The following is a 25,023-nucleotide window of genomic DNA, read 5'->3' on the forward strand; positions in this document are numbered from 1 at the left end:
TTAGTATAAAGAGAAATCTGAAAAAAGACACGAAAAACTCAAATCGAGTCCATTTGTTTACCCACCAAGCTTCTCTACACCTCTCGCAAGGCGTATTTAACAAGGTGACAGCAGTGGCGAATTGAAATAAATACAGGCGAATTCACTTATTTTTTATATATAGAGTTTGACATACGGACGTACGGGCGAATATTTTTTATATATGTAGTTTGACATTTGTGCGAGCTATTTCTATAATCAGCTGTGCTGCCGATGGCACCTTATTAAATGCACCTTGACCTCTCGCAAACAAACAAAATGAGACGTTGCAAAAGCAACTCTGTTATTTGAGACTCATATGTTGTTGTTTTGACCGAAAATTATCAACTTTGGTTATCTTGTAATGTTGCAAATTAAGTTTTTGTAAAAAAACACTTCTTTTTTCGCTAAATTTTGTATTTAATCGCTGAATTTACATAGAAAGTCGTTAAATTATCAACACTGTCCATGGAAAAAGTTTTTATTTTATTGTTTTTTTACAGCTGCGACTTTCGTCAAGAAGTCGCAATTTTTTGGAAAATTTCTTGTGAAAAATAGTGAAAATCTAACGAAAAAGTTAATAACTAAAGAAAATGTGTTGAAACAATAATATAAAGTGTTAATTATTACGAAATTAGTGCAAAAAAAACGGTAGAATACATTTAGCAAAAGGCTTGTGACGTTTAATAAAAGCAAAATTAATGCTGTCTTTGGACGGACTGCACTAACACGCATACACAATACGTCCAAGAAGAAAAGTCATTGCACGTCGTCTAGTGTTTTCTGCTTTTTTCGACGACAGCACGAAATTTATATATACAGCATACATATACTTATGTATTAAATATATAAGCAATTATTAACGTGTTATAATTAAACATATTGTTAAATTAACAACCAATTCCAGAGTGTATTAATTAATTGAAGATATAATGACCTCTATAGTTAAAGTTATACAACATTATCAACGTAGCATTGATAGCAGTCAAGACAATGAGGCCAGGGTAAGTTATACTTTTTTTAATAAAATTCAACTAGAGATAAATAAAATTCCAGACCACTTCCATTCCAAACCACTAAAACGTATTGATAAAGAAACTGAGTTTTTTTCGTTTTTAGGAAGTAATAGAAATCTATATTAGTGTATTTGTTTGTATGTACATAAAGTTTGTTTTTTTTAAGCAATTTTTGTTTTATTTATTAAATTATGCCAATGATAAAGGTGCAGGCCGATATCTATTTGTGTCGTCCATAAAATGAAATAGAAAAGAGAACAGATAAATAATAACCAATCATTCAAAACAACAATAGCAACAACAACACATGTATAAATAACATGCATACAACAACAATGATTTTGTTGTATGTCATATACTAACAGATGTTATTCTTTTTTTGTTGTTACTTTTCAATCATTTGGAAAAGTACAGAGCGGAGAAAAATAGTAGCAATTATTTTAAGACAAAAAAAGTACCTAGTATCGATGATACCTTATTAAATGCACCTTGGGTACTTACAAGGCGTATATCGTTTAATTAATATAGAAAGGCACTAACTCGTGTTTTATTGACAGTGGTTGTGGTTCCAAATTAGCTTTAAAAAGGTAACGCTAATCTGGCTTATTTTCGAAAGAGATATTTTAATGATAACGGTAGTTTCGATTTATCTTAATTTAAGAATCTACAGGATCATCTTTGCTATGTACCACCAATTTACCATGAATGGTTTAAGGCACTTCCTCACGATAGAATGGAAGAAATTCCGGAAAGAATCGAAAGTAAAAAAGAACCATAAAAGCTTTTCTTATTATGTGTTACCAACATTCTTTTGAGGTACAAGTTCGTCTATTTAGAAATTTAAAAAAAAATTAGAGCACAAGAGGTATAAGTGCGGTATTCCTTAATTCAAAGGTAATTTTTGGGTATTTGTATACGTAAAAGATGGATTTTTTTTCTCATTATTAAACATATGTTACTTGATCCCCTTGTGCTTTAAGCCCCTCATTTAAAATTCTATAGCATTCTGGTAAAATTTAAGTAACAGTATTTATAGGTAACGGTATCTACGATTATATATGTTAACGGTTATTACAATTATTTGTAAGGGTATTTTTGGAGAAACTGTAGTCAAGCTTAATTTGATAATGCCATAAATTAAAAAAGGTCCATGTAAACTTGTTTTACATTACATTAGATTGAACCCTAAATTAAGTCTCCTTATTTTCAATCTGTAAATGTATACGTGCATGTTATTTACAATTTTCATTTCAGTTACTTCACTGCATCAACAAACTCTACAAATTGCCCATTAAAGTTGAACACCTTCAAGAAACTGGTGTGGGTAAAACAGTAAATTCTTTACGAAAGTTCAACGGTGAAATAGGTGTAGCTGCTAAAACTTTGGTTACAAAATGGAAGGCAATGGTAGCGGCCGAAGAAGAGCCCATGGACACAACGTCGCAAACAAATGAGAGGGAAAATCATAATGATTCCAATGGTGATGACGCTGGCACAACACCACATGACGATGAAGAGGATGAAAATCATAACCGGAATAATACTAGCCAGCAGCTAGAGCAAAGTAAGCATCGCAGTGAAGACAAAAAAGACAGACATAAAGAAAGACATAAGGATCACAGTAGTAGTAGTAGCAGTAATGGACATAAAGATCACAGCAAACAGTCGACATCCTCGTCATCCCATCACCACAATACTGAGAAGACATCATCAAAACACTCAAATGAAAAACATAAATCTTCATCATCGTCTTCGAAAGACAAAGAGAGTCATCATAAAAGCACCAGTAGCAACCTTAAGGACAATGATAGAGAAAAAGAGATGACCGACCATAAAAGTAGTAGAGATAAGCATAAAGAGCGAGAACATGATAAAGAAAAAGAACGTAGTGATAAAAAGCGAGATGAGAAATCTAAATCGGATAAAGAACACAAACTGGAACTGCCCAACAACAGCGCTCAATTATCTCATCACAAAAGTAGTAGTCATACGAGCAGCTCTAAATCTAAACATGAAGATAAACACAGCCATTCATCGTCGAAGGAAAAAGAGCGTTCGGATAAACATAAAAGCTCATCAAAAGATAAAGAACGAACAAAAAATGTTAGTTTTTCATTTTCTTTTCTAATTGAAAGTTATTACATTTTATTTAAACTAATTTTAGGAAAAATCGTCAACTCACTCATCATCTTCAAAAGATAAGCCTGAACATAAATCTTCTTCAACATCATCTACCTCGAAATCCTCAACCAAAGACCCCGATAGTGCCGAACGTAAAAGACGTCACAATTCCGACAATGATTCCAACGATTTTAAATCCCCACAACCTAAAGTGGCTAAAGTACATAAATCCTCTTCCTCAACACCTGGCCAAACCAAAACGGAATCTTCGCCACCCCAAGAGGCAGCAGAAGAAGATGTAGTCGATGATAGTTTTGATTCGTCAATGGGTACCAATTTTGATGATGTCTTGGGCATGTTGAATGTACCTGTCAAGAAAGGCAAAAAGTCATCGAAATCTCCCTCCACTCCCGCTAGCAGCAGTAGTACAATTAAAAAGGATACAACACCTCATAGGCCATCAACAAGTAGCAGTAGTAGTAGCAGCAGTTTTGCTAACAAAGTAAATGGTACAAGAATAGCATTTACCTCCAATAATCCATCATCATCATACTCAACGCCAAGTACTTCAAAAGCCAGTACAATGGTGAGTTAAAAAATTATTTTAAAAAAATTTAAAAACAAATTAACCATAAGCTTAAACTATTCCCTAAAGAAACCTGACTTATTGGCGCCGACAGCCAAATTGGAACCTTTAGATCCTAGCATTGCTTTAGAATTACCCACAATATCCACCAATTACAAGCCAATGCCTCTCAATCAAACAGTTATGGATTGTGTGTTTAATAACTCGGCAGCTGCGTCCAGACCTGCACGCACTCTCACTGATTTTGAAGCTATAACTCATGGTATTTCATCAAAAACAATGAGGTATATTATACGATTAATATAGCATATTAGAACATATTATTTGATTACCATCTTTTTTATTTTACATTTTTTAAGAACTAAAATTTACTCTGGCGTTCGAACTGGACAAACATTTCAAGTACCCAGTTTATTTGACATGTGCATAAGAATATTGCAAAAGAATATTGATGGTAATTTGGTTTTTTTCTGCGTTTTATGGCTAAATTATTTTTAATGAAATTTATACTCATATTATAACTACAGCATTGGAATACACCGGCGGTGTGCCATTTGAAGTTCTAAAGCCGGTCTTGGAACGTGCTACACCTCATCAGTTGTATGTCTTCGAAGAATATAATCCCTATCTAATGGAAGACAGTGATGTTTTATGGCAGCAACATGTTTCACGTAACTATCGCACCAAGAAACGTCTTGAAAATGAATCGTGGAGAGAAATGTTTATTGTAAGTACTGAACAATTTTTTTTTTCTTTTTGATACAATTTCGTAAATGTGAATATGATTATATGTAGTTAAAGTAAATTGCGGTAGTAGGACTTTAAATTGTAAAGTTTTGTTTGTATGAATTTTTGCAAATATGTTTTATTTGTATTGACCAATATCCCACTACAAATAGCGGTGAAGTTATCGCATTCAATATCTTAAAGTCAGCGTATTAAGACGAATTTATTTTAAAGAATCATTTTATATAAACAATTTGGAAGTAGTTCAAATGAAATGGATTTTCACTTCTTCTTAAGCAATTCATTCTAAATGCTTACGAATAAATTCTTCAATAATGAAGCACTTATTCAATTTTATTATTCATCAATTCGTCATCAGTAGAACCCCAGCATGAACTACTTCATATATCACCTGCAGAACAAGGGGGATAAGCAAAAAACCATGAATATGATCTTATGTGTCGATTATGGGTGGCAACCGAACTTCTGTTGAGTTACCAGAGGACAACCAGAAATTTGGCAACAGAATATGGTGTTGCCAGTTGCCATGTGGTAAATGAAGTTTGGTTGCCATCCATATTTAACCCATTATAACTGTCATATTGTCGGAAAAAATATTTTTTAATCCGACTATTTTCTTTTGTCACCAACATTTTTTTCCCAAACAATTTTCCAAAAAAAAAAATTGTTTGCGAACCTTGGCACAAAAATTTATTTTCACCAATAAGCTGAATTAGTCCAAAATCGGGTATTAGTGAAAAATCGTTTTAGGATGATATCTCACACACACTTTGTTGTATTTAAATTTAAAGAGAGAGAGAAGCGTTTAATTATTTTATAGCTTCGCAAATAAATTACACATGAATGAAAATCATTAAGTTTATTTTTGAGAGAATAAAACCAATTAATGGTGTTGCCTAAATCTTATTTCCAGCGTTGTCAAGAGGATGAAGAGCGTAGACTAAGTGTCCTAAAAGATTCTATAAAAGCATCGCAAAAAATTGCCGCCGCTCCTGTGCGAAAAACACAATTAGCCTTTGTGGATTCGATGGTCAAACCGCCTCGCAATGTTCTAAAGAAACAAGAACAATACGGAACAAAAGCTAAAATGGTGGCCACACCAGCAGCACGTGTTGCCTCGCTATCTAGTGTAACACCGAACGCAGCTAGAACAGGAGATCAAAGGCTTAGAGTAGCAGCCACAGTTCGAGATCATGCTCAAGTCTGTAAGTGTTCAAAAAAAATAAATTCTGCTCAAAATTTTATCGATATTAATGATTAAATTATTATTTTTTTTTCAACATCATACAGCCAATTCATCGATTCGTAACAAAAAGGCGCCTCTTATGCAAAAGACCCTACAATTTATACGGGGTCGTCATAAGCGTTAAATAATGGAGATTTTTAAATAAGTTTTACTTAAGTCTCCTTTTTAGATCATTATTATAGACATTTTTAAAACAAAACAAGTTAGCAACTTGTTAATTTATTATAATTATTTAAAATATTTATAGCGTGATAATTGCCTATTTTTCAGAAAACATAATGCTCTTTAAAATCTCTCAAATCCTACTAAATTGACACTTGTTTGTAATGAAAACTGTTCGAAATCGTAAACAACTTTAGATTATATATTTTGTTCCTTTTTATTAAACTAAAACTCGGTAAAGATTATTTTCTTAGTTAATAAAACAAATTTATTTATTAAATTTTATTTAATTTCATTTCATTTCTCATTCTTCCACTAGCTGAAGAAACCACAATCAAACATCACTCTTTTCTACTAGGTTTTTGTGTTAAATTAGCTAATAATAAAAGAAATCTAATCTTTAACTATATGATAGATACTCTTTGATTTTTTAATGCCTACAATTCTTAAAAATGTTATTAAACATTTTACATACATATAACAGTTTTAAATGGGCTGTGCATAACAATAGAATTTATAAACATACATGTTATTTTTCCATCATTTTCGATTTAATTTTATTGTCGTTAAATACTATTCAGGTACGTGGTAGAAATAGATCGATTTGAAAAAAAAAATGTGATGATGATTTCAAGTATGATTTTTCAACTAGGTGGTTATTATTTTCTTGCAAAATACAGCCAATAAATATTAAGCAATTTAGTAAACAAATGTGTAACAAATTAATGGAAGATGTCAAATTGGAATTTTAAACAACACACAAAACGAAAGTAATAAATTCATCACAATATTTTTTTGGTTTTAAAACGATTCGTTTTCTAAATCGTTTTTTTTATCACATACCTGATTGTTGTTTTTTTTAACATAAACTTTGTAAATGCAATAGAATTTGTGTAAAGAAAATAAAGTAAAACTACATAAAATAAGTTCAAATAAAGTTAAAGTCTCAATCGTTTAGTATTGAGCGAAAAAGAAATAAGAAATTCATAATAAAAATCAAATTATTTAAATATAAAACAAATTAAACAATTGTATATGCATTTTTATTATACATATTTAAGCGCATATATGTGAACGCAGCTTATTTGCTAAAGGTTTGTAAATTTCAAATGTTTGCTTTTGCAAAACTAACACTTTTTTCCTATAACAATAAATAAAACCACATAATCATCATATTAGGCATGCTGAACAAAACTGAAAACATTTATTTTATTTTTATTTTATTTTTATTTCATTCATAGTAATATAAAAAGCCATTCTTGGCCAATAAATATATATATATTACAAAGCAGTAATCCTAAATAAAAATATATAAGTATGTACAAATTAAATATATTGAGTATATATTAATACTATTTTTAATGAGCTTCATTGAGTTATTGGTTCCCAAACCAAAAGGTAATTAACGAAATAAAAGAAAGAAACTGATCCCAGCAGTGATTAGGTATGAATAAAAACATGAGTTTAGTAAAACTTTAAACACACAATTTAACAAGATAATTATTAGTAATTGTAAAAAAGATTTATTGCATATGTTTCTTTTTTTTTTTTAAAAAATATGAATTAAATATATAAAAAGAATATAAAAGCTAATAAGCTAATAAATATAAATTTTAAATTTTGGTATGGACAAAAGGTTATTAGGAAAATAATGCCATCAATTTGAGCCGAAAAGCATTATTAGAATGGGAAAAGACCCTAAGTTCTAAAGGCAAATAATTCCAATACCTAGCAATCCTAACTAAAAATGACTGTTCAAATATTACCAAATGAATCCTTGGTATCAAAATCTGTGGGTTCCTAATAGAATGTATAAATGAAAATTTAGAACAAAGTAAAGCAGGTAACCCACATTTAATGACTTTGTAAAAAAATAATAAGTTACGATATCGAATGAAATTTAGAAAAGAGCAACCAAGAAAACGTTTGACATAATCAGAAATATGTTCCCGCCTCCGAAGATTAAATATATATCTAACAATCATATTGACAATCCTATTTAATCTTGTTATTATATAAGAAAAAGTTCCCGATACAATCTCAAGACCATATAATATAATTGACATTAAAAGTGAATGTGCCAAACGCCATCTAATTTGAAAAGGTAAATAAATACTAGCAGAATAAAGCTTACGCAAAGTATATGTAATCTTACAAGATACATTATCAATATGATTTGCAAATGTTAAACGATTATCAATATAAATCCCCAAACATCTTAGCTGATCAACAAACAATACAGTGGAGCCAGCAATAGAAATATTTATATCTTCACCATTACTTCCAAATGCTAGAGCCTTAGTTTTTGATGGATTAATGGACAAGGAGTTCTCAGATGACCAAAGTAAAAAACGATTAAGAGTATAATTAATATCAGAAGAGTGTTTATTTAAATCATTTTTACTGCCACTGAATAAGAGCATAACATCATCTGCATATAAAAAAGATTTGCAACTATTTGAATCAATACAGATTGGTAAATCATTTATATATAAGATAAACAGAAGTGGACCCAATACTGAGCCCTGGGGAACACCAGAACTAAGGGGAAGTAAATTCGAAGAGTTGCCATTAACTTCAACAAACTGATATCTACATGTAAGGTACGAAAAAATTAGCTTGCAAGCAGTAGTGGAAAACCTAAATATATCTTTCAATTTACGTATCATATTAGAATAATTTATAGAGTTAAAAGCCTTAGCCAAATCAAGAGACACAAGTGTAGATACAGTGTTATTGTTAAAATTCTGCCTAATATCATCTGTCATATCAAGTAAAAGAGAGGTAGTGTTATGACCAAAACGGAAAGCATATTGCGATGGAGTAATAAATTCACGTACAGAAAACAGTATCTGGTCTTTTAATATGTGTTCTACAGCTTTAGATAAAGCTGGTAGAATTGATATAGGTCTTAAATCATCAAGTGAATGGATTGTTCTAGATTTCGGAATTGGGACGACTCGCGCAGTCTTCCAAATGGAAGGGAATTTTGATGTGGTCAAGATCGTATTGACGTGATGGATAAGAATATCAGAAATATGAGGATAAATAGATTTTATGAAGCGAATAGGAATAGAATCAGTACCAACAGATGTTGATTTAATCTTACAAATTGCATCAAATAGTTCATCTTGATTAATACAACGAAACGAAAAAGAATCAATAGCATTGTTATATGTACTGAAATCAATAATATTATTATCGGTAGTAACGGCAATGTTCGTAAAATAATTATTCATATCATCAACATTAAAGTCACACTCCAATCCATTATTATTAGAAATACCACACTTCTTTAGAGTTTTCCACATTCCAGATGAATCAAGGTCCGAAAATAATTTGCAATAGTATTTTCTTTTCTCTTTACGAATTACTGTTTTAGCTTTATTCCGATATTTACAGTATACACGCCAAGAGGAAGCAGTCCTATTTAAGCGAAACGAAGAGTATGCTAAATCTCTGAGAGAAGTTGCCAGTAAAATACAATTAGATTTCAACCATACATTATCATCAACTGCAACTTTTCTTCTTATCGTAGGTACAAATGAGTAGAGAGAGTTAACTAAAGAATTGATAATAGAGCCCTGAAACTCAACATCATTTGATCTAAAGAAAGAAATCGAGTCAAAATCCAAAATATGAGATATGAGAGCATCCCAATTTATATTATTGAAATCCTTATATTCAACAAATTCTTCTCTACATAAGACATTTAAACGGAATACAGCATAAATCATAGAATGGTAAGAAATAGAACAACATTGTATTTGATTGGAAAATTGAATCATAGAGTTATCAGTAGTTAACCAGAAATCTATCAATGAGGACGTACCATGGGCAACAGAAAAGTGAGTAGGTTTGGAGTTATGATATACAGAGAGATTACACCGCAAACACATAGAACGCAAAAGGTAGGCCCTAGAAATATTAAAGAGGTTACAATTGAAATCACCTACTATGATGATATTCGAATATTTCGAAAATAATTCATGATGAGAATTCTCAAATTCTTGGATATCTCCATGGGGTAAATAAACAACTCCAAAGAGAGTTGTAACACCACCAAATCTTACCTCAATAAAAACTGATTCACATTCATATAAAGAAATTTTCCAAACAGTTTTGTATATAAACCCATTAGATATATAAATACATACACCGCCGCCTCTATTATGAAGTCGATCATTTCTTACTAATTTATATCCAGATATGTGAACAGTGGCATCAGAAATATTTGGTTTAAGCCAGGTTTCAGAAATGCCAAACAAATGAAATTTACCTCTCAAAATACTAGATAATTCATCAAACTTTGTTGAATTATGCGAAGGACTAATGCTTTGACAATTCATGTGTGCAATTTTAAGTTGGTTAGGAAACGTACGCAGGTTATTATCCAGATATGAACCACTACTAACAACGGGATCTAAATTAGTGTTATTAAAAGACATCAAAAATTTTAAATATAGTTGGGAACCAATAAAAGCTATTTGAATGAGAGAAATACATTAATAAACAAGAAAATAAGATTATAAAATATATTAACATTATTTTCATTAATCACAAAAATAAGATAATTAATAAACAATTCAATAGAAATACTCAGCTATCAAAAGCATATAAATTGAGATCATAAAGAACAAAAAACTCATTGAACAAGATTTAACGAATAAAAAAGGATTTGAAAGTAGCCAAAATAGGGGCGAGATAAACGAAATTCAGAAATCAAAAAGTTAAATTAATTAATCAATTTGTTTTATTTATTTAAATCACAATAATCACAAAAACCAACAACTTTAAGACATATTATCAGCACAATTATGAATAAAAAATTCCGCGGGAGTTTGTTCCCCGGGAGTTTTTTCTCATTGAAATTGAATAGGAAAAATGAGAAAAGGGAAAAAACTCCCGCGGATATTTTATTCATAATTGGGCTGTATTTATTATTTTAATTTATAAAAACATTACATTAACAGTTTCTAAGAATCCAACACATTACCGCTAATATTTTTTCCGGGAGAATTTTCCTCAACTTCTAAGCCATTTAGCATATCTAATAATTCGGAATCGGTGATTTCAACCTTCTGCGGCATACTAACACTGGTGTTATTATTCTCGGATGCGGGCTTAGTTGGTGTGTTTGTGGAGAACGATGATTCACCCATAATTTCCTTAAGTTCTTGTTCCAATTCATCTTCATCGGCCTGAGATGTCAAAGAATCATTGAAATTGGCATTAGATAAACTATCTTGGATTTCCCTATATGAATCCATAGTTTCGCGTACATCTGCCACAATTTCATCGACATTATCGTATTTGAGATTAGAAACTTCAAGAGCATTCTGTAAAGCCTTCGAACCGAATTTGTAGGCATCCAATATAACACCATTTAGCTTGGCTTCGTGAACATTTGACAACAGAGTCTCAATGTTATGTAAAGCTAAACTGCGACGCTCTAAGAATATATTGATACGATTAAAGAATATGTAAAAATAATTGTGCTTCTTAAGTTTAAAAAATTACCATGATTTTGCTCCAATAAATGTTTTTTGCGTAAATAGGTTTTAGCCAATAGCCTTTTGTTTTCTTTAATATATTGCCGAGCCTTACTTTCGTTTTCCTTAATATCCAGCTCTATGTCTTCAATTTGTTTTAGTAAATTCGTTTTTGTTACATGTAAATTATGAATGGCATGATCGTTATCCGTAATATTTACATCACTGTCTTCTTTCGCTGCAATTGGAAATCAAATTTACCATTAAAATGGGAGTTTATTGGGGGAAGTATATATATAATGGCTACCGATTCGAAACAGTTACAAGTTAACAGTAACTCTAATTTGGTAAGGGTATTTTAGCGTTAACGGTCGAGCTGAAAGGTAGTCAACCTTGGTATAAAGTGTAAGAGAGCTATATTCGGCTGTGCCGAATCTTATATACCCTTTATATTTTTAGGTATAAAATTTTTTTTTCCAAAGTTGTTCATTTAATTTTTTGTTAAATTTTTTTTTTGAATTGTTATTTAAAATTTTTTAGTTTTTTAATTTTTTTTTGGCGAAAAAAAACTTAGTAATCCAGATATAGGTCAAAAATCGAGGTTGTCCGGTTTTTTTCCTCATATCTCAGTCATTTGTGGACCGATTTTTGCTGATTTTAAATAGCAAACTTCTCGAAAGCATTTCTGACAGAATTATTGAAGATTTGGATCCCGAAGATATCTGGGGTCTTCAGAAAATTGATTTCAACAGACAGTCTGACATGGCTGAATCGACTCCGCTATCTATAAGGATCCAGAATATATATATACTTTATAGGGTCGGAAATGAAAAATGTAGAAATTACAAACGGAATGACAAACTTATATATACCATTCTCTCGAAGGTGAAAAAAAATTGTTGGTGAATAAAATTTTTTTGGATGAAAAATGTTTGTTAAAAAAAATTGGTTGAAAAAAATGTTTTTGATGGATAAAATGTCGGTTTAAAAATATTTTACCCAATTTTGACCCATTGTCGGTACTACCCAAAAACAACATAGATTAAAATTAATTTAATCTCCAATTTCGAGAATAGAATGAAGAAAAGTATCGTGTAAATCTCGTTTAACTAAATATTTTAATATTTTGGTATAAATCATAATTTTAATAACAACTCAGGAAATGTGAATATAATGGTAAAAATTATAAAAATAAATAATAAACCGTTGCTGACTTGTTCCTTTGAGTATCAAACTCAGAAAATATTTATCTAATTTTTTCCCCATTAATAGCTTTTTTCACACTGATGATAGAATTAAAAATAAAAACATTTTTGCAAAAAAAAATTGTGTAATATCCTAAACCAAAAACATTAGTTTAATCTAGAGTTTAACAAAAAATGTAGATCATCTTTATCACAAAAACTAGCTTTTAGCTTTTTTTTGATTATATCTCAGCATTTGTGGGCTCATGTATATATGTAAGTTATATGGGGCCTTCAGAAAGGTGATTTCAACATATTGACGGACATTGCTATATTGATTACGGTATCTATAACGATCCAGAATATATATACAGTATTGGCCACCCCCTCAGTGAATTTTTTTCATATGGTATTTTTTTGTATAAAAACAAAGTTTTAAATATCTATTACATAATAGATATTTAAAACTTTTCATTTCTTAATATGTTTATTATTGATAAAGTTAACCTTTCTATAAAAGGTAACTTAAAATCAAAAAATATTTTAAGGTAGCAAATGAAACGGACAAAACTAAAGCACCTCTTCAAGGATATGCTATAAAAATTTTTTAATTAATTGTTTGTTACATCTCTTAGCATAGAAGATATTATGTTTTTATGGCGTTTTTCGATATTCCTTCCCAGGCTATTTTAACGGCATGAAATAAATCGTGAAAATTACGTGAAATTCAGCAATTTTCACGATTTATTTTCATATTAACAATGTGCCACAATTTCTCAATAGGATTGAGATCGGGAGATTGACCAGGCCAATGAAGAACTTAAATCTTATTGCTCTGTAGCCAAGTTTTACAAATTTTGGAGGTGTGCTTAGGATAATTATCCTGTTGAAAGCTCCCTATAAGTGGCATCTAATCACTGGCATAAAGCAACATTACATCTTTCAATACATAACGGTACATGAACCGATCCATAAGCCCATACATTTTATGATTTGGCCCAAATCCTTGTACAGGAAAGCAACCCCAGACGATTACATTGCCTCCTCCATGTTCAATTGTTCCTTTGCAATACTTAGGATTCAGTATTTCTCCTTTTGGTCTGCGTACACGCCTTATTCCAGCGGAACGTTTTGAGTTGTATTTGCATTCATCAGGGAACAGTACTGTCTTCCATTTTTGGACACTCCAGTCGATGTGGGCTTTGGCAAACTTCAGTCTAGCTTTCTTGTTCTTAGCTGATAGAAATGGTTTTTTTTGCTGGTCGTCAGCTGAATAATCGAGCTTCTACTATTCTTCTACAAATTGTACTTTCGCTAACGCATAATCTTAAACTTGTTCTTACTTGACTAGCTGATGCTGTAGAATCTTTTTGTATTGCTCTTTTGATCAAGGAACATCATATCGTGTGGTTTTACGCGAACGACCTTCAGAATGCACCGGTGATATGCGACCAGTCTTAAAAATTTTGAAAAGAGCCTGGAAATAACTGATCTTTTAATTGAATATTTTCTTACTCAATTCATGTAGTGATAAGTCCGTTTTCCAGTCTTCAATAACTTTAATTTTAAATTCACTGGAGTACTTGTTCCTTGTCATTGTTTTTTTTTCACAATAAACTGTATAAAACTTAAATTTTACACACTACGCCTTCCATTATTTTTATCTTTTGGAACTTTTAAGTGCATTCATTGTGATTCCCGATAACTCACATTGCAGTAGCGTGTCAAATTTTTAAACATCTTATAAGAAGGTGCTTTAGTTTTGTCCGTTGCGTTTTGAGTTTTTACATGATTTACCATTTTTATACCCTTCACCATGAGTGGCCGTCTGTCCGTCTGTGTGTTGAAATCAACTTTCTGAAGCCCCCAAATAACTTACATACACGAATGATACATCAATATCTCCGAAATTCTTCCGGCTCGGTTGCTATTTAAAATCGAGAAAATCGGTCCACAAATGGCTGAGATATAAGAAAGATATAAGAAAAAAAAACAGGACAACCTCGATTTTTGACCTATTTTTGACCCATATCTGGATTACTAAATCATTAATATAGACAATATAGATATCTAATGATAGATATTTCAAAGACCTGTGCAACGACGTATATAAGACCATAGTAAGTTGGACCTAATGGGTCAAAATCGGAAAAAATATTTTTTAATCCGAATTTTTTTTTTCACCAAAATTTTTTTTTCACTAAATATTAAAAAAAAAAATTAAAAACTAAAAAAAAAATTTTTTTTTAAATTAAAAAAAAAAAATTTTTTAAATTAAAAAAAAAATTATAAAATTTAAAAAAAAATTTTAATTTTGTTTACCTAAAAATATTTAAAATTTTTATTTTAAAGTATAATTTGGTGAAGGGTATATAAGATTCGTCTAAATGAATGTTATATGAACATTAAAAATATTAGTTAATGAAATATATACAAAATACAACCCAAAAAAGCCGTTTATATCAAAAAATGTATGATTTTAAAAAAACCATTGAGGGCGTGCTTTAGTTATGGCCAATACTGTATATTCTATTTATGGGTTCGCAAATGAAAATGAGGAGAAATTACAAACGGAATAACAAAGTTATAATACTCATTGTGACAGTTATAAAAATAAGTTTCCAACTTACATGGTATCTTAACTAAATGTATTTGTAGATCATTGGTGTTTGACTTGTATTCCAAACCAATTTTTCTTTGGACATATGAGGTGTGCAGACAAATACGCAAACATTCCTCAGAAATATTCAATGCAGTGCAAAGTTCTTGCTTCAGCACTTCATAGTGATGAAGCGTACCCAAGTAGGGAGGCTGCAACAACAGATCCTGTAGTTCTGAACAAAATTTCTAAAAATAAATTAAATAAACTTTGTTTTCATTGTACTATTAACAACTCAGCCTTGCAAATCTTACCCTTATAACTTCCATATGTATAAACTGTATTAAGCCCAATTGTGCTGCGTCCGAAGCACCAAGTTTTAGCTTAATTTTATCAAATCCCCAAGACAATGGTTTCTTCACAAAGCTATTAACTGCCCAACCAGACCAGCTATTTTCCGGATCGTATTCATAGTCTTTGCGTAAACGTATAAGTTTTTGTCTCTGCATTTCATCCAATACATTATCTAAGCAACATGGCACTCTTTGACCTTTGGTGAAATTGTACTGCAATTCCTGTTTACAGAAGTTGGCTTTACCTTTAAATAGACAATACTCTCGAATTGTGTCTTGCCAAAATTTCATTTTTGAGTCGTAATTTTCCGGATTGACACTACGGTCGCGGAATGGTGCCAATAATACTTGGACACGGGCATCATCTTGCCAGCAGTTTGGATAAGGATATGGTTCACATGACTTTGTATTTTTTGTAGGAGTTGTTTGAGTCGACATGTTAAAAATGTTTGTATTTTTGTTCGTTGCTGCTTTTGTTAAAAATATTTTGTTTTTGTTTTGATTATTTCTGTGAGTAATATTAGAGATGACACAAATTTGATAGTTGTTAGCATTTCCAATGAAACCGAAGAGCGACAGGCGACACTGCGTATTAAGGCACATGTCTACACCTGATAAATTTTTGCCATGATATACTTCAAAATTGTTGATTTTTTTCATACAAACATTTGAAGACACCTACTAAAAAATTACAATCAGAGTCATCTGATTCGCGTACTTGATAATTTGTAATAATTTGTACAAATTATCACTGAAGTTACTGGATTCTGTTCGTTTACTTTTAAAAACTTGTAACGAGAGAGCAAGAGAGTGTTAAAAGTGACAGTTCATAGATAGAGAACATGATATTTTTTACTGTACATTTTTTGTCCAGTAAAAAATATCAACATAAAAATATGTTTAAAACATATGGTTTCAAATATAAACAAAACTAAAAAGTTGAAAATTAATAGGTACAATTTACAAGTTTGCAAAGTAAAGATGTAAAATAACACAATACAAACGTTTTGAATTTATCTATATATATAAAAATGAAATGGTCCATGTATGTAATCTCATCACGTGAGAACGGCTGGAGTGATTTGGTTGATTTTTTTTTTATTAGATTCGAAATTTTCAGGAGATTGTAAAGAAAAAAAATTCAAAAATTCCGGGTAAAACTCGGAAATTCTTTTTTTTTTTGTGAGTCCAGTCAACTGTAATAAAAAAGTTCCCTAAAGTATGCAGTACAAATTTAGATATTTTATTTGCAAATAAATAGGAACATGCTGGTGTGAGTGGGTTGGAGAAACTTGAAGAATTAACATTAATAAATCTACCGGGCGAAGCCGGGGCGATCAACTAGTCTATATATATAAAAATGGATGTTTGTATGTGGGTATGTATGTATGTATGTATGTTCCGAATGAACTCAAAAACGGATGGACCGATTTTAATGAAATTTTCAGGGAATCTTCAGAAGAGCTTATCGGGTAACACTGTAAAGTCAGATTTTTGATTTTTGGTCTGTGGGCGGAGGGGCGTGGCAAAATCCAATTTTTACAATTTACCGCTAATGCCATCTATATATATAAAAAACGGCGGGACCGATTTTGATGAAATTTTCAGGGTATCTTCAGAAAATCCCAGCGGTTAACACTATAAAGTCAGATTTTTGATATTCGGTCTGTAGGCGGAGGGGTGTGTAAAAATCAAATTTTTACATTATACCGCTAATGCCCTATATTTCATAAAAATGGATGTGTATATGTATGTTTCGTATGGACTCAAAAATGGCTGGACCGATTTTGATGAAATTTTCACGGAATCTTCAGAAAAGCATGAATAAGAAATTTTCATACTCAATTGTTGAATTCATTGGAACCAGCCGAAATGCCACTACATGTATTAACATTGAAGGTTGGATCACCGACTATGTCCGACACTTTATATTAAAATCGAGATGCGATATAAAACAGATGTTTTCTAAGGGCCAGCAACGCGGGCCGGGTTCAGCTAGTTTATAATAAAATACAACTTATTTTTACAAATTGTTGTTCGCGTACTTTTTTTTTGTAATTTTCCAGATTGAGAGTAATTTATTTTTACTCTCTAAAATAAAGTTACTGGACATTTTTTACTGGAAAGTACGCGAACACATCTTGTGACACCTTGGGCAACAAAATCGAGAAAATTTTAGAGGCTTTTTAAACCACTACACAATTTTGAAGTATTGTGGTTCCAGTAGTAAAAATCTGGTACAAATTTTAAATTCTATGGAGAAGTTTTTTTTAAAATTTTTTTTCTAAAATTGTGAATTTGTTCAGATGTTTCTCCACATAATTTTTAATAACTAAAAATGGGTTAGTCCGATATTATTGAAGTAAATTTTATATATTACGTTTTAATCGGCTCAGTAGTTTCGGAGTTATAATAACAAATTGAAGCAAAAAATATATTTTTTCGTGAAAATAGCTAATTTTTGTGTTTTAAAAAACTCATGAATATCGAAAACGGCGGCACTTGTTCAGGTTTATTACTTTATAGCAACAAAATGAGATATCAAAGATAAAAATCGATTGATTCTTTTCGTATTTATTCACAATTAAGTGAATTCGCTCATTTTCACAAAATTTAACTTTTTTATTTGATATACATTAAATTGAGTAGTTAATGTTCTTCTTTCGATTGATTGAATGTTGAAAACATTTTCCCCATGCTATGCACAAATTTTCACATATATATTGCGTTTTAATCGGCTCAGTAGTTTCGGAATTATAATAACAAATTGAAGCAAAAAATATTATTTATGTAAAAATCATGATACAATAATTGCAGAATCACTAGGGAGAGTTTTCAATATTTACCCCTATAACGTCAAACTTTGATTTTAATTTTTTTTCATATTTTCTACTGAATGTACCAAGGCGAATCTATAAATTCGGTCTATGACTATCACTGTTCTTGTAGGGTTGTGTCTAGACGTTGTCATTTTTCGTCATTATCGCCCAAGTTCTGCAAATCGAATAATTAACAAATTGATGTTCTTCAAATCGAACTATTTTCAACATTGAAACAGGGGCCGAACTAACGCATTTGTGATCGAATGAGCAATCGTATCGTAAATCTACTAAATTTCTTGCCCGATATCGAATATAAATATTAAATAAGAAAATTACAATTGATTTTACTGGATATCAAATGCGGTAACTTGGCACCAAGTTTGTATACTTGAAAGTAAAACGTGTAAATAAGCACACCAAAATATGTGAAATCGTTTTAAACACGATAACGATACTCGAATTCGCTTTATGGTACAGGAGATATGATCAAATTCGTTGTATATAGTTATACATTAATGAACTGGAACAAAGCACAAAAGTAAAATTATTTAAAGATATTCTAATTGAAAGTCAAATGTGATAGGTAAATACAACATTTATTATCGCATTACAAACAATTCCATTTTTTAATTTCTGTTTTTTCTATAAAGATCAATTATTTCAAAATAAGAATCTTTTGTTTTGACACATGGATATAATAAATATAAATTTCAAATTTTGGTCCGCAGTGGGTTAAAATGTATATTATATATAATATAATTCATCTCAAGTGACACAAGTTTTGAAACCGATGTTATCCGATCGGGATGAATTGAATAGTAGTTTAGACACAATTTTTCAACAAGATCGGTCAAGAACTCTCTGTTTTTTCTCATTTCATCCCGATCGGAAGAAATCAAAAGGTTTCAAAAGTTGTGTCACTAAAGATGAAAATCCCATATACATACATATGTATTTTAAAAACCTATCCATTTTCAATTATATTGTTAAATATATAAAATTTTAAATATCCAAAATTTGAGAACTATGAAATGTTGTAAGTTAGATAAAAAATTGGTTAAGATCGGGAGTGCCCCTATACTAGCCTCATGTTTTTTAAGTTTTATGATTTTTTAATCCTTATAATTTAATTAATTGTAAATCCAATGTCTTATCACCCTGTACAAACCAGTCATTCAAATTAAAAAAAATCATTTTGTATCATTAAATTTGTTTGTTATTTATTAATTTATTTAAAAGAAAAATATTTAATTTGCTATTGGTCTTCACAAAATTATGGCTGATTCTCATGGTATTTAAACTTCACACCTGGTTTTAAAACTTACCTTTACCGGCGTAAATAAAGCTTAAATATTTTTTAAAAAAATAGGTTCCGGTTTTTTTCTCTCAAATCATAACGCAAGTCGCTACTCTATTATTGTACCAGCCAGTGAAAAATTCCGATCACCCGGACCTGCTTTGTATGGCGCAAGCAATATTTCCTTGGTCAAATCGTCTAGTCCGCAATACACCATTGGTTCGCGAATGAAGATTCGTATTCCAAATGTACCGGCGGCGAATGTATATGATCGCAGCCACTATAGACCGGGTAAAACAGCACCGTCATATTCGTTTGGTAGACGTTACTGCAATCGTTCGCCACCTTTAATTATGGCAGATTACATAAAGCGTTAAAGATGATTTAATTGCTCTTACATATTATTCTTAAATTTTACGTCATATTAATTTATAGAGTTAAAATGAAACGAACAATAAATATTTGATAATAATTAGGTCTGTTCATTTACTTTCCCAGTAAATACTTGCAACGAGAATATACAATCAAAATTTACAAAATTACTCTCTTAAATTCTTAAAAATATTAAAAAGTAAATGAACGCTTTTACAGTAACAATTGTTTTATACACACAATTTTCTTATTTTAATCCTTTTAAAATGTATAAAGTCTGCTTTTACACAGGGCAAGTTTTCTTGCCGCAAGTCTGAGTTTATAGGGGAGAGAGGCAAGAAGAGGGGTACACACTTGCTCGTACTGGCAAGTCTCTTCAATTCTCTTTTGTTTTCACTATGGCGTCTATTAGATTTTGACATATAAACAGATGAGCAAGTTTAAAAGAGAATCGAAGATACTTGCTTCAAGTAAACTTGCCCTGTGTAAAAGCATACAAATACTCACATTTTCTTCAATTTTATTGAAAATTCTTTTTTTTACATTTTTTCACCACAAAAATAAAATTGTAAATAAATAAACAATAACACAAAACATATGAAATATAAGCTATTACGAGTTCAAAATTGCAAGTTTTTTGAGTTAATGAACGCTTTTCCAGTAACAATTGTTACTAACTACTAGGGTATTCAATTAATCGGGTTTCTGGTTTAATCGGTTAATCGAGCAAATAATTAATCGAGGTTTAGATTTATTCGGTTAATAATCGGTTAATTTAAAATTATTCGATTAACCGAATAATTTCTATTTTCATTTTATATTGAAAATACAACAACGAATTTTGTGTACAAAAACATAAAAAACAGCAAATAAGGTATTTGAGATAATTTTTGTAAACATATCGCCTATTTGCTGCAATAACGTCATAACTCAAAATCCGTGTTTTATGAACTGAGTAATACAAAATATGCGCTGTTCTATAATCTTTCATATAGTTTCATCAGTTTTCAAAAAAGTCAATTATTTTTTGTGCGAGTGTTTTTTTAAATTCATGTTTTCTCGTATATTTGATAAGTAAAAATTTAAGTTAAATACAGATTAGAAAGATATTAACATCTACATTTTATATTTCTGAAATCGCATGATTTGTTGAAAATTTATTTAAGAAATAGTAAAATGTCTTAAAATATTCAAAGATGTTTTTCTCGAAACGACTTTTGAATTATGACGTTGTTGCAGCAAATGAGCGATGTGTGAGTTTTTTAGGGTTTTAGTGAGATCTTATGAAATAATCTTTTATAGAAAGAATATAATTTAAACATTTTTTTCTTTAGATTTATTAAAACTTTTCTTGGAAAAAATCTCTCTCGCTGATTGTATATTTTGGAGAAATCAAAAACATTAAAGAATATCCCTTTTTGGATTTGGTTGGATGGTTTTAGATTTTGATTAGTTTAATAGTTTCAAATACATGTAAATTAAATATGTTATACTACTCACTATCATGTTTATAGCATGTTCAAAAATATCTAATTTTAATTTGAAATTTGTATTTGAATTGAAACGGAAAAATAAATACAAAAAATAGTTTAAAGTGCAAAAAAAAAGGAATTTCGGTTAATCGGTTAATCGACACAAATTAATCGGTTTATTTGTTATTTGAAAATCGGCAATTTCAAATTATTCGAACAGTTAACCGTCCAAAATTAATCGGTTAACCGATTAACGGTTAATCGATTGAATACCCTACTAACTAGTAACAACTTTTAGTTATTGAACAGAGCTATTGCTTCAATCAAGATGTCCCGATAAAATACATATTATACTTTGGTTTAAATTATATTCCGGTATTTAAACTGTATTTATATTAACAAAATGGAAATAAATAATTTCAATTAATCAATTTAATCTGACTTTATTAATTTTTTTTTACGTTTTGTTAAACCAATACTTATTGGATTATTTAAATCTAATATTAAAAAATATGTTGAATTGCCAAATCATGTTAAAATATTATTAAGGGAATAGATGTAATACGTTTTTGGCTTTGAAGGCTATTTGTATTACAAATAAATAAAAGTTTTTTAAGGGAACACAATGCTTAAGCTGAATTCACCCATATGTTTCTGAAACATTTTGTGTTCGGAACATTTTTATGTATGTAGTCTGAAGTCTCTCTCAAAAAATGTTTCAGAACACATGGATGAATTCAGCTTTAGACATTTTATAATAAAAAATAAATGTTTGCGTTCTATTAATTATATACAAAACATAATTTGTACAAATTATCACTGGAAGTTACTGGCTTATGTTCGTTTGCTTTTAAAAACATGTAACGAGAGAGCAAGAGAGTGTTAAAAGTGACAGTTCATAGATAGAGAACATGACATTTTTTACATGACATTTTTTGTCCAGTAAAAAATATGTTTAAAACATATCGAGCCATAACCACCAAAAAGACGTAAGCGCCATGATTATCAATTTTCGTTTTTGATAAATATCGACAGTTCTCGATCATTCGCATCATCTCATAAAATACCATCGCTGTATAATGTACCGTTATGATTTTACAGCAAAAACAATTTAGACGTAAGTACAATTTATTGTTTTTTCTACATATTTTGTGAACAAGTGGCGCTTACGTCTTTATTAGTTTTAACAAATTAATTAATATTAGTATTTTAAGGTTAAAAACGTTAATTTGAATTTGTGTAAATGAATATAATTTGAACAATATAAAAAAATTTAAACATTAAGTTGTGTTTTTAATAAAATTGGAAGGGTGTAACTGCCAGCGAAAAAAACGTAAGCGACATAAATACCCGTTATCTTGGAAATATATGAAATAAAATAAATGCAATATATAGTTAAGAAGTAACTGTGCATACATACTCAATTTCACTGTAATACTTAGACTTCAACCAAGGATATTTAAAAAAAACCTTCCCCTGTAAAATTAGGTTTTTGGCGCTTACTTCTTTTTTGCTGTTATGACTCGATATGGTTGCAAATATAAATAAAACTAAAAAGTTGAAAATTAATACAATTTACAAGTTTGCAAAGTAAAGATGTAAAATAACACAATACAAACGCTTTGAATTGATTTATAATAAAATAGAACTTATTTTTACAAATTGTTCTTCGCGTACTTTTTTTTTGTAATTTTTCAGATTGAGAGTAATTTATTTTTACTCTCTAAAATAAAGTTACTGGATATTTTTTACTGGAAAGTACGCGAACACACCTAATATTATGTATTTCTTCTTTAAAATTCCTTGATCTTGGTATTTCCCTAATAAAAGTTTCTGTTAAATTTTAACGAATACTGGTATTAAGCCGATTTATGGCCGAATGCCTATCATACGAAATATACATATTGGACATATGTACCTGTATCAGGTATGTGCTGTGAATCGATATCGAAAACGTAACGATTTGAAAACGAAAAAGAATGTGATATACATATTTCTTATCTTTCATTTTGATACTTTTGAATTAATTTCAATCAAATTTCTTACATAAATTCTGTTGAATTATTTACTATTTGTCATCTGGATATTTTGCTAGAAAATAATAATAACAATTATAGTTGAATTCGATCGAAATATATCACACCAATTCAAATTGATCGTTTTGAATTCGATCGATTTGCATCACATACCTGATATTTTCTTAATTTGTCATAATTGAAAAAATATATATTTCAATTAAAATTTTTATTTATACACTTACATACATACATCACATCCATTTTTCGGCTAAAAATTTTCTTCTATTTTGGCATTAATTTTTGGAACAAAATTATCTAAATTAATTTCATAATTAATCAGCTACTATAACAGGCACATAATGGGTTCAATAGGTAATAAAAATGTTACAAAATTAAACAAAAATACTAACAATATTTGAACTAATTTAAAAAAGGTCCGGGGCCAGCTTATACCCTGCCATCAACAATCGGTTATGAAAAACATGATCAACGCAAAGTGCGTAGTCCACAATATACAATGGGTGGAAGGTTAAAAGATCGAAAAGCTAGCATAACACCGGGACCTGGTATAAATACACAGGATTTGACGCGTTATGGACGAGCTACAAGCAAAGTTTATAGCATGGCACCTAGAACGTTTGTTAACGGTATATAATTGAAAAAATATTTTATTAGATAAAATCTAACGATTTCATAAAAAAATAGATGCAAAAAATATTGGTCCAGGCCCAGCGAATTATGATTTATCGAAAAGAGCTTACGTAAATTTCACAGCACCGCCCTCATATTCTCTGGGTCGGCGCAATAATATTAATTTTAAAAATCAGTGTCCCGGGCCGAATGCTTATGGTATTAAAGATGGCATGGTTAAAACATCAGCTCCAGCTTATAGCATGTATGCAAAAACGTTGTTTTATATTGTTTACTTGTTATCTAGTAATTTATAATTTCAGAGGCATAAAAACCGATACAAAACCTAAGGCAGGCTCTCCAGGACCGGCAAATTACCCAGCTGGTAATTTAAAAACAACAATGCCTAAAGCACCAGAATATTCAATGTATGCTCGTTCAAATCTAAATAATAAATCAATTGTGCCTGGAGCTAATGCCTACGATCGAGCGAACTACAAGCCTGGCAAATCATCACCAGCATATTCGTTTGGTATTCGGCATTCTTCGAAAGCACCACCCATGATAGTGCCTTGTGATAAAGTATGAATTATGAAACAATCAATTGAAACAATCAATTGCAGCACTAGAGAAGAACATTGTAATATTGTTCTTTCTGTCTGTTTGTTTTATTGCTATTATCATATTTTTTTATAAATGAAAAATTTTAATAGTAGTAGGATTACAATCAGATATGTATGCAATTGTATTGATTTATCAATTAACTGTATATATTACTACATTTTAAGAAATCGTATTTAAACATTTTAAAGTGAATAGTAAAGAACAAAATACAAGTATTTATGATAAATTAAGACAAATTTAAATATATTATCCATCATCAAGTTG

At 30.2% G+C, this 25,023-nt stretch overlaps 3 protein-coding genes across 3 annotated transcripts; 2 read left to right on the plus strand and 1 right to left on the minus strand.

The window, feature by feature from the left end:
* The first annotated feature begins 561 nt into the window (after positions 1-561).
* EloA (elongin A) lies at positions 562-6,925 on the plus strand. Its single transcript, XM_065515775.1, has 8 exons — positions 562-1,022; positions 2,289-3,137; positions 3,199-3,741; positions 3,811-4,025; positions 4,101-4,195; positions 4,269-4,468; positions 5,402-5,693; positions 5,779-6,925. Exons 1-8 carry the CDS (start codon positions 951-953, stop codon positions 5,856-5,858), a joined length of 2,346 nt encoding a protein of 781 aa, XP_065371847.1. The 5' UTR covers positions 562-950; the 3' UTR covers positions 5,859-6,925.
* A 3,884-nt stretch (positions 6,926-10,809) lies between these two features.
* On the minus strand, positions 10,810-16,010 carry LOC135957181 (charged multivesicular body protein 7). Its single transcript, XM_065507874.1, has 4 exons — positions 15,486-16,010; positions 15,203-15,419; positions 11,417-11,626; positions 10,810-11,348 (listed from the first exon to the last, which is right to left on the minus strand). The coding sequence occupies exons 1-4, from the start codon at positions 15,960-15,962 to the stop codon at positions 10,873-10,875; spliced, it is 1,380 nt and encodes a 459-aa protein (XP_065363946.1). The 5' UTR covers positions 15,963-16,010; the 3' UTR covers positions 10,810-10,872.
* A 7,732-nt stretch (positions 16,011-23,742) lies between these two features.
* LOC135957189 (ciliary microtubule associated protein 1A-like) lies at positions 23,743-24,913 on the plus strand. The gene is made up of 4 exons (XM_065507885.1): positions 23,743-23,877; positions 23,940-24,152; positions 24,211-24,400; positions 24,459-24,913. Exons 1-4 carry the CDS (start codon positions 23,865-23,867, stop codon positions 24,721-24,723), a joined length of 681 nt encoding a protein of 226 aa, XP_065363957.1. The 5' UTR covers positions 23,743-23,864; the 3' UTR covers positions 24,724-24,913.
* The last annotated feature ends 110 nt before the right edge of the window (positions 24,914-25,023 follow it).

Source organism: Calliphora vicina, chromosome 1 (genome assembly GCF_958450345.1).
Source record: "Calliphora vicina chromosome 1, idCalVici1.1, whole genome shotgun sequence".
NCBI classification, from domain to species: Eukaryota; Metazoa; Arthropoda; class Insecta; order Diptera; family Calliphoridae; genus Calliphora; species Calliphora vicina.

Excerpts from the sequence above, each read along its gene's own strand:
- EloA (XM_065515775.1), top strand. The coding sequence starts at position 951 with ATGACCTCTATAGTTAAAGTTATACAACATTATCAACGTAGCATTGAT. Across the intron at positions 3,138-3,198 it reads ATAAAGAACGAACAAAAAAT|GAAAAATCGTCAACTCACTC; the intron begins GTTAGTTTTTCA and ends AACTAATTTTAG. Across the intron at positions 4,026-4,100 it reads ATTTCATCAAAAACAATGAG|AACTAAAATTTACTCTGGCG; the intron begins GTATATTATACG and ends ACATTTTTTAAG.
- LOC135957189 (XM_065507885.1), top strand. Across the intron at positions 24,153-24,210 it reads ACCTAGAACGTTTGTTAACG|ATGCAAAAAATATTGGTCCA; the intron begins GTATATAATTGA and ends ATAAAAAAATAG. Across the intron at positions 24,401-24,458 it reads TCAGCTCCAGCTTATAGCAT|AGGCATAAAAACCGATACAA; the intron begins GTATGCAAAAAC and ends TTATAATTTCAG.
- LOC135957181 (XM_065507874.1), bottom strand. The coding sequence starts at position 15,962 with ATGTCGACTCAAACAACTCCTACAAAAAATACAAAGTCATGTGAACCA. Across the intron at positions 15,420-15,485 it reads TACATATGGAAGTTATAAGG|AAATTTTGTTCAGAACTACA; the intron begins GTAAGATTTGCA and ends ATTTATTTTTAG. Across the intron at positions 11,349-11,416 it reads TTTATTGGAGCAAAATCATG|AGCGTCGCAGTTTAGCTTTA; the intron begins GTAATTTTTTAA and ends ATATATTCTTAG.